This window comes from Adiantum capillus-veneris, chromosome 24 (assembly GCF_014529385.1).
Source record: "Adiantum capillus-veneris isolate H3 chromosome 24, ASM1452938v2, whole genome shotgun sequence".
Lineage (NCBI taxonomy): Eukaryota > Viridiplantae > Streptophyta > Polypodiopsida > Polypodiales > Pteridaceae > Adiantum > Adiantum capillus-veneris.
In genome coordinates, this window is record NC_140954.1 from 23,846,412 (window position 1) to 23,859,777 (window position 13,366).

At 44.2% G+C, this 13,366-nt stretch overlaps 1 protein-coding gene across 2 annotated transcripts in view; it reads right to left on the reverse strand.

The window, feature by feature from the left end:
* Positions 1 to 13,366, reverse strand: part of LOC147426092 (uncharacterized) — a 65,021-nt gene that overhangs the window by 5,978 nt on the left and 45,677 nt on the right. Inside the window, exons 2-4 of one of the 2 annotated variants that reach the window (XM_086497916.1) lie at positions 2,760 to 2,871; positions 2,553 to 2,636; positions 2,027 to 2,111 (exon numbers count right to left, since the gene is read on the reverse strand). In XM_086497916.1, coding sequence (XP_086354042.1) covers positions 2,027 to 2,111; positions 2,553 to 2,636; positions 2,760 to 2,871 — 281 coding nt within the window. Of the gene's footprint in view, positions 1 to 2,026; positions 2,112 to 2,552; positions 2,637 to 2,759; positions 2,924 to 13,366 lie in introns of those variants that run through there. The other variant, XM_086497917.1, reaches the window with a different exon arrangement.

Genomic DNA, 13,366 nt, shown 5'->3' on the forward strand with positions numbered 1-13,366 from the left:
TAAGTGCCCACAGGGCCCCTCTTCCAGAGAGCATCTGGACGCAAAGTTTTGGAGAGAGTCACACCCTCGGGAGTTGTACTTTGCGAAGTGTAGTAATAAAGAAATACAAAAAGGGTCACCAGTCTTAGGGGCCAACGCGTCTTGGCTTGGAACTCCGCCGAGTCGTGTCAACTCTCCCTTAGATATTTAAGTGTTTGAAGTGTTAAAGTGTGAAGTTTACAGTTATCTTTGTGTTTCTGTCTGGTCTGTTGCTAAAAGTGATTACATTGGTATCAGAGCCCAGCTTGCTCCCTTGCCCTCTGCAAACCGGAGAACGATCCTATCGACACGGATAGAGCACCGAGAGATCACATTGCCAAAGAAGTAAATTTAATGAGCCCACTCCCCAGTGGCTCCCTGACGAGACACGTGCCCGGTATGTGGTACGACAATTGGTACATTTAGCAAAACAAAAAGACAGAGGCAAACGGATGACACGATTGACTCGGAAGCTTGTAGCTATTTGAGCACCTTGAATCCCCCTGCTAACCCTGTTATGCCACCCCAACCTTCCCAAATTTACTCCTCTCTTCCACCCGGCCCTTCTCGAAATCACCCGACTACTTCGTGATAGAACTCTGGAGATGTCTCTGGGAGGCATTTTCAAGAATATGGCTAAAAGAGAACGACTGCGTGTCGCTTCCAAAGTACCACTACTGATACCTATTGCACCCCCGCCCTGTGCCATCACCATAATGCACCAACCTATTCATCAGATAGATGGACACAATCACCATTACTATTATTACTCAGCACCTAAGGTGGCAGATTCGGGTCCAAAACCCTTCAAGGATGGTGGTGCTATGGTTAAATTTTTACTTTCTCTGGCGTCCAAGTTTCCCACAATGCTCTTAAGTTCTTACAGCACTTTGACGTCGTGTTCAGTAACGGGAATTTTACAGAAGAATCCAAGTTTCTACGAGTCACCTCTTTTCTCAAAGACAGTGCTTTAACACCTAACCAAGAAACCGGACTGTTCAAAGACCTAGCATGACTTCAAGCTCGCTTTTCACCCAAGCTTCCTTGATAAGACATTTGAAGTGCATATAATAGCAGCATTGTCTGGTCTCGGGATGTACCCTTCAGACACCCTTCCAATTTACAATCAAAAGATTTTGGGAGGCCTATCTGCCAATTTCCACTTTTCGAGACATTACTTTTGCGGAATAGATTGAGAAGTACACTATAGGCCTAGCCTTTCCACTGCGAGATTACTATATAGGAAAAGGTGTGTCAAATATATGACAATTTATGTCACATGCAAGAGTGGGTTATCACATCATGAAGAAAGAACTGGTATTCACTATCAACTGAGGGTTTTTGATGCTTTTCGACAACATTACATTTTCCCTAACTTCACAAAGTCTCATGAGCTTCAGCTTTGGAGTTACAAAATAGTTGTCTTGGCATTATACTTGATTCTTTTGGACAACATAACATTTTCCCTAACTTCACAAAGTCTCATGAGCTTCAGCTTTGGAGTTACAGGATAGCTGTCTTGGCATTATTCTTGATTCTTTTGGACAACATAACATTTTTCCTGAACTTCACAAAGTCTTATGAGCTTCAGCTTTGGAGTTACAGGATAGCTGTCTGGGCATTATTCTTGATTCTTTTGGACAACATAACATTTCCTGAACTTCACAAAGTCTTATGAGCTTCGGCTTTGGAGTTTGAGGATAGCTGTCTTGCAATAACTGCCCAGAATGGACAAGCCCCTAAATTGTCTACACAAAGGGATTTCAATTAGAAGCCAAGAGCAAGTCAAGACTCAAAGTTTCGTCAGGGCCCGGAAAGATGTAAACTGGACCATATGTATACAAGCTTTTTTCTTTCTAGATCACAATGATGTACCATGTAAAAACGGGCCCCTACAAGACTACACTTCTGGTAATTTGCAAAACAACTGCAGCTTCAACCTAGCAAGCAATGCGTTCTTTCAAAACTCAAGAACATTACGTATAAAATGTTATATATGTGGTCTGACCCTGGGACTTGGACTTGAGTTTGATATCTTCTGATTGCCTTGCTGCAGCTTATTTAATTTCTCTACCTCCTCTTTGTAGACCTGTCTGCAGTGTTAAACCCCAACAAAAGTAGATCTTAACAAAGGGAATAATGTGCCTTGAAGGTCGGAAATAGCATGCGATTGCAAAAAAGTTCATCATTCATCTAAATAATTGAAATACAGGTATGTTTCACACACATGCAGCATCTTGTATCTGAGTGCATGTGCACATGTAGAACTAAATTTCTGCGTGCATAGTCCTTAGCATGTATGTACTTGTACATGAGCTTACATTCACATTACTGAACACACATAATTGTGAGCATACAAGTTTTTGTTTTACTACTAAATGAATTTTTATCAATACATACAGGCATTGCACATTAGACAAACATGCACGCAAGTTATACATTATTCCTCAGACAAACAAGCATGCATGCACATACCATCACAGGCATTTCAGATTCTAGGTTACAAAAAAGGCTCAACAAACAATTAAGAATACCGGTAATACTCGTCGCAGGGGTGATCCCAGATGCTTCGTCCAGATGTAAAGTTGAAATAATAAATTTCATCTTCTTCAGTCAAACTGCAAAAAGTAAAACTCTTAAGTAAAAATAATATAGTGCCTGCACTTGTAAGTACATATTTGGTCGTAGCAATTACCCAATCCAACGAATTTTGAAGTTACACCAAAAGAGAGATTGCATACCAAGGCTTCCAATCACTTGGAAGAGGTGCTATCAAAGCTTCTTTTGCTATCCAGAGCAGGTTCTTATGGTTTGTCAAATCCATACCAAGCCAAGTTGCATATTCCACAAGCTCTACACCACAAAAAAAAAGATGGAGATAAAGTCTAGTACCAACTTGTAACATGTGCGTTGTTAAATCAGAAGCCACTTCTTGCTTTTATTGAAAAACACAAGTTTTGTAATCTTTAGGTTTAGGGTTGATACTCCCAAGTTTCCTTCAAGCTACATTGAGGGCTCATTGACTATTGTTCCCTTTTTCAGTGATCCTATTTGACGAATTACCAAATCAAGCACTTTTAGTGGCTGAGGGCTACTTGAGCTGGTCAAACACAAAGCAACTGTTAAATTTTTCAACCAGAAAAAGAAAGAGAGGTCATAGAAAGATTGCAAGACCACATCTGCCTCTCTAAACATCTACATCCCAAATCCCATTCTAAAGACACAAACCCTTGCTACAATGGAGTATGAGGGATGAGCATGCCCATTTTAGGTAGATCAGAGGTCGGGAAGAGGATTATTGTCACAAACTGCTGACGTGTCAAGCCACTAAAGAACTGAGCCAACCTGCAGATCCAAGCCAAGGGGCCTAAACCCTAGCAACAGCAAACGAAGAAGAAGCTATAGAAGCAAAAGCAGCAGCAGAAGAAGTTTTCACCAACTTTCAAGTCTCGTCAAGTGGGCCAAGCAATTAAAGAGTTCTCAGTTATAAGTTTACCAACGTATGGGACCCCGTCCGATGGGGCCCAAGTGACAAGGATATTAAAATAAAGCAAGAACCCCCTCACACACACACAAAAGACTCTTGCGTAAAGATTGATGACGTGGTAGTTGTACAGACGTCCCACAATTTATGCTGACATGCTGACGTGGCAACTGTACGGATTTCCACAAAATGCACTGGCAGCTTTTGGTGCTAGTGCTTTTGGGACCAGATGCTTTTGAGTGTTTGAAGCTTTTCATGTAACTGCTTTTCATAGACCAAGGGCCTTTAAATTTGTGCCATGGGCTTATTCTCTGGCAAACTTCTGAGTGAAGGTGTAGAGCGTGGAGTACCGGCTTGTACTGAGTTGCAACAATATAAAGAAATACGAAAAGAAGCGCCAAGGTTTGGGGCCAGTGCTCTCTTGGGGTGAAAGTGCTCTCTTGGGGTGAAACTCCGCCGCTCCCCTTCTCGTGGGTCGTGCATCTCTTTCAATTCAGTTGTTATTTGAAGTGCTTAAAGTTGTTGAGTCTGTTCTTGTCCGTTGGCACGTGGTGCCCGTCCCCGTGACAATTATTGTCCTCCTTATACAGCCATATGCTACTTTGTGCCATCTGCCTCTAAATATGCTAGCCCAATGGGCCATTGCCTTACGTAATCATAGATGATGACACTATGTAGTTCTCGGGATTGGGAGAGATCATGTTACCTAGGAACCTTCTTGCAAGGACAACAAGTAGTCTTTCTTGATACGTCAGCGGAGAAGTTTTGTAATATGACCATGTAGATCTTAGCAGTGACACAGTTTTAAAAAATGCAAGGTTCACGTGGATGCACAAAGTCTTGTAAATATCTCTTAGAGATAGGAGCTGCGCATGGGTTAGCCACATCCAACGGCATAGCTAGATTCGTAGGTTACCTACATCGGCATGCCACATGGTGCCATACAATCATTGTGTAATCGCACCCAATTGTCTCTAAGCTTCTGCATCATCGACTTTGACATGGTATTAGAGCCCTTGGCTCAGTAATTGCAAAGGAGGAGAGCACAACAAGGAGAAGAGGAATAAGAGAGGAGAATCGTGAAAGGCAGGCCCAGCTTGGGTTCCCCTTCGAGCAGTGTTTTGAGATGCAAGTTTCATGGTGCCTAAGCTGCCTAGGCTTTTGCAAGTGCATTTCAAAACGCCATGTACAAAAGAGTCGCAGCAGCCAAAGCAAAAAGTATGGCTATGAGAGTCTTGAGGGCAATTGCATGAGCTTGCTCCCGAGGCGGTTTCACGCACCAAGGATGAATCAATACCAACTCATGACTTTGGAAAATGGATCAACCAACGCCCAGTTAGTAGCCTATGCTCAACCGCCGCAGTTCTCAAGGAAGCCGTTGATTTTCTTGGCTCAAGATTGTGAAGTCAAAAGAAATGCACGAGTTCGCTAGAGGACAAAGGCAAAGGCAAAGCTTAACATGGACGGCAATACGAGTACTCACTCAATTGCCTCAGTACCCACAAGGTGTGACAACCACTGTTATAAATGTGACAAGGCGCTTTGTTTGGCTCGGGTGTTTGAAGCCAAAGACAAAAGCAGGAACTCACAAAGAGACAAAGACAGTTGAACACACGTCACGGTAATAAAGATTTGACAGAGGAGATCGGCATGGCACACGTGGTGGCGACCACAGTGGCCACGACACCAGATTTCTAGTCAAATGACAGATGCCGCCACTAGCTTCAGCAAGAAAGAGGCTTGTGAGTGACAGAGAGGGGCAAGACGTGCTCCGTATAATTACTTTGGACCCTTGTGTTGGAGTTCAAGTTATCGGTGTTTGAACCCATAGGTCGGAGTTCAAGGCACATGCATTTGGCAGGGACCAGGGTACCAATCGGACGTATCTAAAACACTATGGATGAGTGCACCAATCCATTGTTGTTGGTTTGATTATGGATAGGATGTGTTTCAAAGTTCATTGTCTAGAATGTGTCACAGGCTTGGGCACCCAAAGCAGGGAATCTGACACGACACACAAGAGAATCACTTAAAATACTTCACAACTTTAAAATCACAATTTAATTTGGTCGACACGGCCCGCCGGCGTAGTTCCGTGCCCGACGAGATTGGCCCCAAAGACTGGCGCCCCTTTCGGTATTTCTTTTATATTAATGCTTGAGCAAAGTACAACTCCCGAGGCATCCTCTGCTCTCAGACTCTGCGTCCACATGCTTTGAAGAGTGAGGCCCCTAAGGGTCCTTTCATTCTTACAAGGGATGCCAAAAGCAGAGCCCCAAAAGAAGTTTAACTCAAAAGCAATTGGTTTCTACAGCAATGATCCCAAAAGCAACTGGTTTCAAAAGTAATTGGCTCCAAAAATTACCAGAAAAAGCATCAGCACAAAAAGCGAGTTCTACCATGTCAGCATGTCAACACGTTTTGCGGAAATCCGTATTACTGCCACGTCAGCATGTCAACGCAAATTCCGGATTCTGTCGAATAGCATGCTGTCAGTGCTTTTCACGGTAGTGTAACAGGGAATGGGCGGAACGCAACCCAAACGTTCCGAAACAGTGTTCCGGACGAGTCCCGTTTTCTGAAATGGAGTTGGGATCGGAACACCGTTCCGGAATAGGGTGTAGCCGGAACGGTGTTCCGCAACAAGGGGGAATGGGGCGGAACGTGACGCGGAATGGTGGAATGCGAGGCGGGACGGGCAAAAGTAGGTATTTGGGGGCAGATTTGGGGCTGTTTGGGGGACATATTTGGGACAGTTTGGGGGCAATTTTGGGGTTGTTTAGGAGTTGATTTGGGACTAAGCTGAATGGAGGTAATTCAAGCATTACTTTAGTTGACCGTTCCGGCCCTGTTCCTGTTCCGGTTCCCCCTTCTCCTCCTTGTTTCCGTCCCATTCTGCCCGTTCCCCGTTCCGGGTAACTAAGTTTCACGGGTGCAATCTGCCACGTCATCATCTATGTGTCCTCTACTCTCGGGTGGCCATGCCACATCACCATTTTGTGACATACCCAAGAATTGTAATCGCCCTCGATTACATTTGCAAAATCAGACATAAGCCATAAACCAGTTCAGTAGACACTAAGTACCGACACACTAGACGACACAAATCCAGCACTTGTACAAAGACGACAATCACATCAGATCACAATCAGATAGAATCTAGGATCATGATTCTTGACGACGTATTTAGCAATCGCATCTAGATCCGCACCGGACCTCATTGATGTCGATTTAACTAATCCCATATCGCAATCACGTGTAACAAACTTGGACACCCCAAGTCAAGATTCGGTCGCGATACAACAGCGATTCGCTTTAAAACACTTCACAAATTTAAGAGAGCCGACACGGCCCGGCGTAGTTCCGTGCCAAGAGAGATAGGCCCCAAAGACTGGCGCCCCTTTCGGTATTTCTTTTATATTAATCCTTGAGCAAAGTACAACTGTCCGCGGATGCTTATTCTCAGACTCTACGTCCAGATGCTCTGAGAAGTGAGCCCCTTGGGTCACTTATAAAGGTTACAAAAGGATGCCAAAAAGCAGAGTCCCCAAAAGCAGTAAATAAAAAACAATTAGGTCCCAAAAGCTACTCGGTTAAAAATCTAAAGCACTCAGCACAGATTACGGAAATCGTTACAGGCAGGCCGCGTCAGCAACCAACGCAAAACGCGGAAAATCCGTACGACTGCCACGTCAGCCAATCAACGGGCGTCCGTACAATTTGCCATGTCATCCAATCAACGTGAATTGCGGGATTCCATATAGTCAACCCGTATTGTCTTGCCACGTCATCAGCTTGCGTGGACATGCCACGTCGTCAATTTGTGACATACCCCCCTCTTGAAAGAACTGTAATCGCCTTCGATTACGCCAGCAAAAAAAACAGAGACCATAAACTGTCTTAGTAGACACTGACTATTAGTAGTGACGCACTAGACACGACACATCTAGCACTTGTACAAAGACGACGGTCACATCACACGACATCACCTGACACACAGGACACATCAAAGAAAAAATTCATTCCAAATCTCAGACCATGACTGCCAGCAACGTATTTAGTAATCGCATCTAGATCCATTCCAAACCTCATTGATGCCCGATTAACTAATACTAATTGCAATCATGTCTTTAGAGATTATGAGAGCAGTCATTTCGTCTTTCAGTTCCTGCACTCAAAGAAGTCTAAGTGAGAGAGTACAAATCAATCATATTCAATTTCGGGAATTCTATTTCACAAAGTCATACAACACAATACTTGTCAGCCCATTAGTATCCCTGACACCCAAAGGGGACATCAGTGACCTTATTCGAATCGAGGTAATCTATTGACAAAGGAGTGGAGTGACTCCCCTCTTGTGCAAACCCGCTGCACCAGATTAACCCTTGTTGAGTTCGAGGTTCTATCGGAGTACACTATGCTAAACCGAATGCTTCAAGATAAAGTTCCAAAATCTGAGGAGTATCTGCTAAGTCCTCCTCCTCCATCCACTTTGCATCTAATGTCGGATAGTTCTTGAATTTAACCAAAAACTGTCGAATCACTGTACCTTTCATCTTTCTTTCCTTGTGTGCCAAAATCTGTTCAGGAACGAGTATCTCCTCTCTTTCTTCCACTTCGGGTTGCTCATCAGGCTCCCCATCAACTGGCACCTCACCTTTAAAAGGTTTTAAGAAATTCACATGGAGTGCATTGTGAATCTTCCAAGTATCGGGCAACCTGAGTCGAAAGGAGACATCATTTATCTTTTCTTTAATCTTGAAAGGGCCATAATACCTCTTGGACAAAGCCGCTCCTTTTCCTTTCGTTTCCTTAGGCGTGCCTTCTCAAAACGTAAGAGCACCCAATCGTCTTCCTTTAATTTCAAATCTCGTTGATGTCAATCTGTTGCCTTTCGTTCTTGAGATTTCTCTAAAGCCTCCCGGACCTTGGCAAAAGCAGTGTCGAAGTCCCTCGTGTATTGGTCGGCTTCAAAAATCTTGTCTTTAGTGCTGAGAAAGGGTGGAACCATCGGAGCACCTTCAATTATCTCAAATGGCGCCTTCCCCGTCGAAGAGTGAACCGTGTTGTTGTAGGCAAATTCCACCGAAGGTTTAAAAAAATCCCATTCGGTCTTGTGATCAGAGATGTGAGACTTCAATAAATCTAGACTGAATTTGCAATCTCGGATTGCCCATCTGTCTATGGGTGGAATGATGACGAGAACTGCAACCGTGTGCCAATGTTCTCCCAAATACCCTCCAAAACAAACTCGTGAATCGGCGATCTCTGTCGGAGACTATTGTCTCAGGTATGCCATGTAATCGAAATATATGTGCAATGAACAGTCTCGCTAAATGGTCCGGATTGACTGTTTTCTTCATTACAATGAAGTGAGCTTGCTTGCTGAATCTGTCAATGACAGTCCAAATGCCATCGTGCCCACTCTGTGTCTTTGGGAGATCAAAGATGAAATCCACTGCAATACTTTCCCAGGGGCGGGTGGGAATGGGTAAAGGCTGTAGTAACCCCTGTGCCTTATGCCTGTCAAACTTGACCTTCTGGCATACTAAACAACTGCGAACAAAGTCGTCCACATCCTTCTTCAGTCTCGGCCAAAAGAAATAACGATCCACACCTTTCAAGGTGGTGTTGATGCCGGGGTGACCTTTAAAAGGTGGACAATGGCACTCAATCAAAAACGTTTCCCTCAATGGTTGTGTAACACACAACATCGTTTTCTTCATCAAGTAGCCATTCCGTATGGAATATCCTGACACTATCTCCCAAGTGTGTATCCGAGTAAACACATCGGAAAAATCGAGATCGGTGGCGTACTGATCAACCATATCCTCGAAGCTTTTATGAAGAATCGCGGAAATAGCCAAGACTAGGGGCTTTCAAAGCATCACAATAAACTTTGAATGGCTTTTGCAAGTCTGGCAAAGCCAACACTGGTCCAGTAGTCACTTTTTCTTTTAAGTGTCTGAAAGGCAGTCACCTCTGTCGATCCCCACGAGAAAGGAACTCCTTTCAGAGTCAATATGTGCAAAAGGGAAGCTACCTCTGCAAACTTCTGAATGAACCGCCGGTAGTAAGAACACAAGCCCAAGAAGCTTCTAACTTCATGAACATTCTTCAAGTCTGTCCAATCGCGGATAGTCTCAATCTTGGCCGGGTCCATCTGTACTCTTGCTACTGAGATGATATGTCCCAAAAAGTGTATCTCCGGCAAGAAAAACTCGCTCTTTTTGGCATTGATAACTAATCTGTAATCGCGCAATGCCTGAAAGACCTGTAGCAGATGGTGTCGATGTTCTGCTTCATCCTTGGAGAAAACTATGATATCATCAAAGAAAGTGCCCACAAATGATCGATGCTCTCAGAAAATCCTATCCATCATTTGATTGAAAGTCGCTGGAGCATTGGTAAGTCCAAAAGGCATTACCAAAAATTTGTATAAACTAAAGATTGTCTGAAAGTGTAAGGTGCAACGGAAGTGAATGTTGAACTTTGCTCAAGATGAGTGCTCCGAATTGTGCTCAAGGGTTCTTTTTACTTACGGAAGGGAGAGCCTTCCGTTCCTTTAGTGAGAGAGTGCAATGATCACAAACAAAGTGAATGCTACTATGAATGAAGGTGCTGAGATTGAGAGAGAGAGAGAGAGAGAGAGAGAGAGAGAGAGAGAGAGAGAGAGAAGAATACGACACCATACGATTCTCAAACCCTCCTCTAAGGGCCCCCCTTTCTATGGCGAGAGAGGTCTATGCTATAGATTGCATAAATCTGGTACAATGGTCTTGATGCAATGGACTTGCCGACGATGTCGACGACAATGATGACAACGACGAGGACGGGCTGAAATCTGAAAACGCTAGAGGCCGAAATCTGCAAATCTGCTAATTGTTGAATTATGACATTGTGTTGGCGAGGACGGCGATGGCGATGGTGACGACGCACGACGATGCGCTGAAAACGCAGATGCTGAAATCTGCAAAGGCTTATTGATCTGATGGTGCGACGAGGATCTGCTGCGGGTAGGTGAGATCTGTTGTGTCTAAGTGCTGAAAACTGAAAACGCTGACGCTAGGGCTGATCTAACGCCAGGAATCTGCAAAACGCTAGAGCAATCTGCATTCTGCAAAAACATCAGGGTATCTATAGCAAAAACGCTGGTCTTGATCTGTTGTAAACGCTATGCTGATCTGCAATCTGCTAACGCTAGGGCTGGGATCTGGAAAGCGCTTGCTGATGTGGAAAGTCCAAAACGCCAAGCTGTCTTGTGGCTGAAAACGTTGAATCTCTTGCCGGTCTTGCTGAGAAGGTGCACTGTAAGTTGGTAGACTTCTGTTGCCTCTTCTGCAGGTTTCTTTTATAGAACTTAGCAAATTTGCCCTACCCAGTTTCCCAAACAAAGTCACTTATTAATAATAAGTGAAAACTCGATAAAATAGGAAAAATGGATTCTGTGCACTGTAAAATGCCTATGATGGTTAATGATTGTCATGCTGATGATCATGTTGTGTGCAACCAGAGGATATGCAACTACTCTAAGTGCCTAGACATGCACAGCCTGCGCACAGGCTCACAAAGGTGTCAAAACACTTCCTAAGCTGACCTGAACCCTAGACCTGAAGTAGCTTGTCCACATCCACATAGGGTTAGATATGTACGTGACATCCCCTCCTTTTCAAAGTGAGGTACTGGTACCGAACTGTATGGCGTCGAGGGAGAGCGCCAACAAGGTCTAGAATCCCGACTCTTCACCGGCCCACTCTGATGTGCTAGTCGTGCGATACTTAAACTTCATGAATATCTGCAACGCTTGCTTCTTTGGGCCGCGCCGAAAGCGACAAAGTGATCTATGGCTGCTTCAATGCTCCAACTTCAGCTATGGTCGTGCGTCTACCTTCTTCAGGAATCTCCGAGGAGAAAAATTCCTGAAACCACTTCCACAAAATCATGAACACATTCCATGTAGAGTGACTGGAAAAATACTATGCTTCCTAAATGACTGTGCATGCAATTGAGATGAACCAAGTGACGGAGTGCCAAACCGTGCACCAAACACACGCAAAGAGTGAGGTCGAATCTTGACTTTTCGACCTAAACCTATCAGCTGTGGCAAATCACAATGAAAATGCCGATGCTTAATGGACAATCTTTCTTGTGCTCTTTCTGAGACTGTGTCATGCCAAGGAAGAGACGTGGAATGTGAATACCTTGAATGCAAACTTTTCTTATACATTCATGCTCATTCATGAGTGAATCATGTGCATCGTACAATACGGCATGCCTATGAAAAGGGAGCACGTAAAGACGGTGGCAAAATACAAGAAACCGTCATGAAGGAAACACTCGAACAATGCGTGCTGACTAATCATGCGAACACACAATACTTCTTGAGTGGGGTCCATGGCCCTCGACTCGAGAGCCAAGATTGGTTCTGCGTGATTGATTGTATCCGCAATGAGGTTCGCTTCACTGGAAAAATCATGACGCAAACCATCATCCTTGTGAACAATCACACCTTTATCATGCAAAACATGTGTGTCGTGCTTTGGAGAAGAAAGGACAAAGAGAGTCTCCTTCTCTTGTTCTTTTTCGGGTTCCGTTTCATGTGTCTTCTCTTGTAATTGTCCTGCAACAAATAATGCTTCTTAGAATGAGACTACGCATTTTATCCTCGTCCAAAACATGAGTGAGAGATTAGTGACATAGATGGAATCTTAGTATCACATTGAAGAACGAGAGGTGCTCCTTCAATTGCGAGACTGAGAGTGTTTTCTTTCCTACAAACTTGGATTATGACCTTTAAACCACTTAATGCTAAAAATCACATCGTATCCTCAAAGAGAAGAAATCACAAACTTTCGACGAAAACGGACATTTTTAATGGACACGGTCACATCAGGACATTCATGCATAAACGAAGAGTGCATGCCAAGAGCAAACCTAGAGGCCGCAATGGGATCAATGGGTCGACGTGCACTTTGCACGAGAGAGTCGCTAATCACATCATGTATACTACCAGAATCAAAGAAGACCACAATGCGTTGACCATTCACATAACCATAACAATGCATGAGAGATGCATCGGCATGATCGTGAGAAACTTGGGACACATTAGTGTACTCTCTGATTGCATTAATACAAGATGTGAATTCTGTGGATTCCTTTGTGGGTTCTTAAGGTTCGTTCTTAGGACAATCTCGTCTTATGTGACCCTTAGTGTGACATTGATAACATCTTCCTTCCTTAGAATAAATGACTTCTTCTTCTGCAGTTATGTATCCTCCTAGAATTCCTTGTGCGGCTTTTTCATCCGGGGTTAGCTTAGCTTCACTAGGTGTGTTAGCTTTACCCTTAGATTCATTTTGAGTGTTCTTTTCCGAAAGACTGGAGGAAGATTGGCTAGAAGAGTTACCATTCTTACCATTCCACGGGTTCTGAGGAGTGAGAGGTATTGTGAGAAGACTTGTTCTCCTTAGGCTTTCCTTTGTTGTGCTTCATCTCTTGGGAGAGAGCAATTGCTACCGCATTGTTGAGATCTATTGGATCGAGTACTTCAACATCAAACTTGATATACTGTAACAAACTGTTGACGTGTCAAGGCCTAAAGAATGGAGCCAACTTACAGATGTGGGCCGAGGGGTCTAAACCATAGTTACAGGGGACGGGGGGGACGGGCCCTAGGGCCAGGGGACGGCCGTAACGAGGCCTTGGGACGCCTTGGGACGATCGGAAGAGGTGCCGGACGGGCGGGTCACAAGGGGGACGGGGACCGGAACAGACGGGGACGGATGGAACAACCGGGAACGGCAGTTTTCAAGCCAAGAAAAAAAAAGCCGTTTGGGACTGTTTTTGACCGTTTTAAACGGCTAT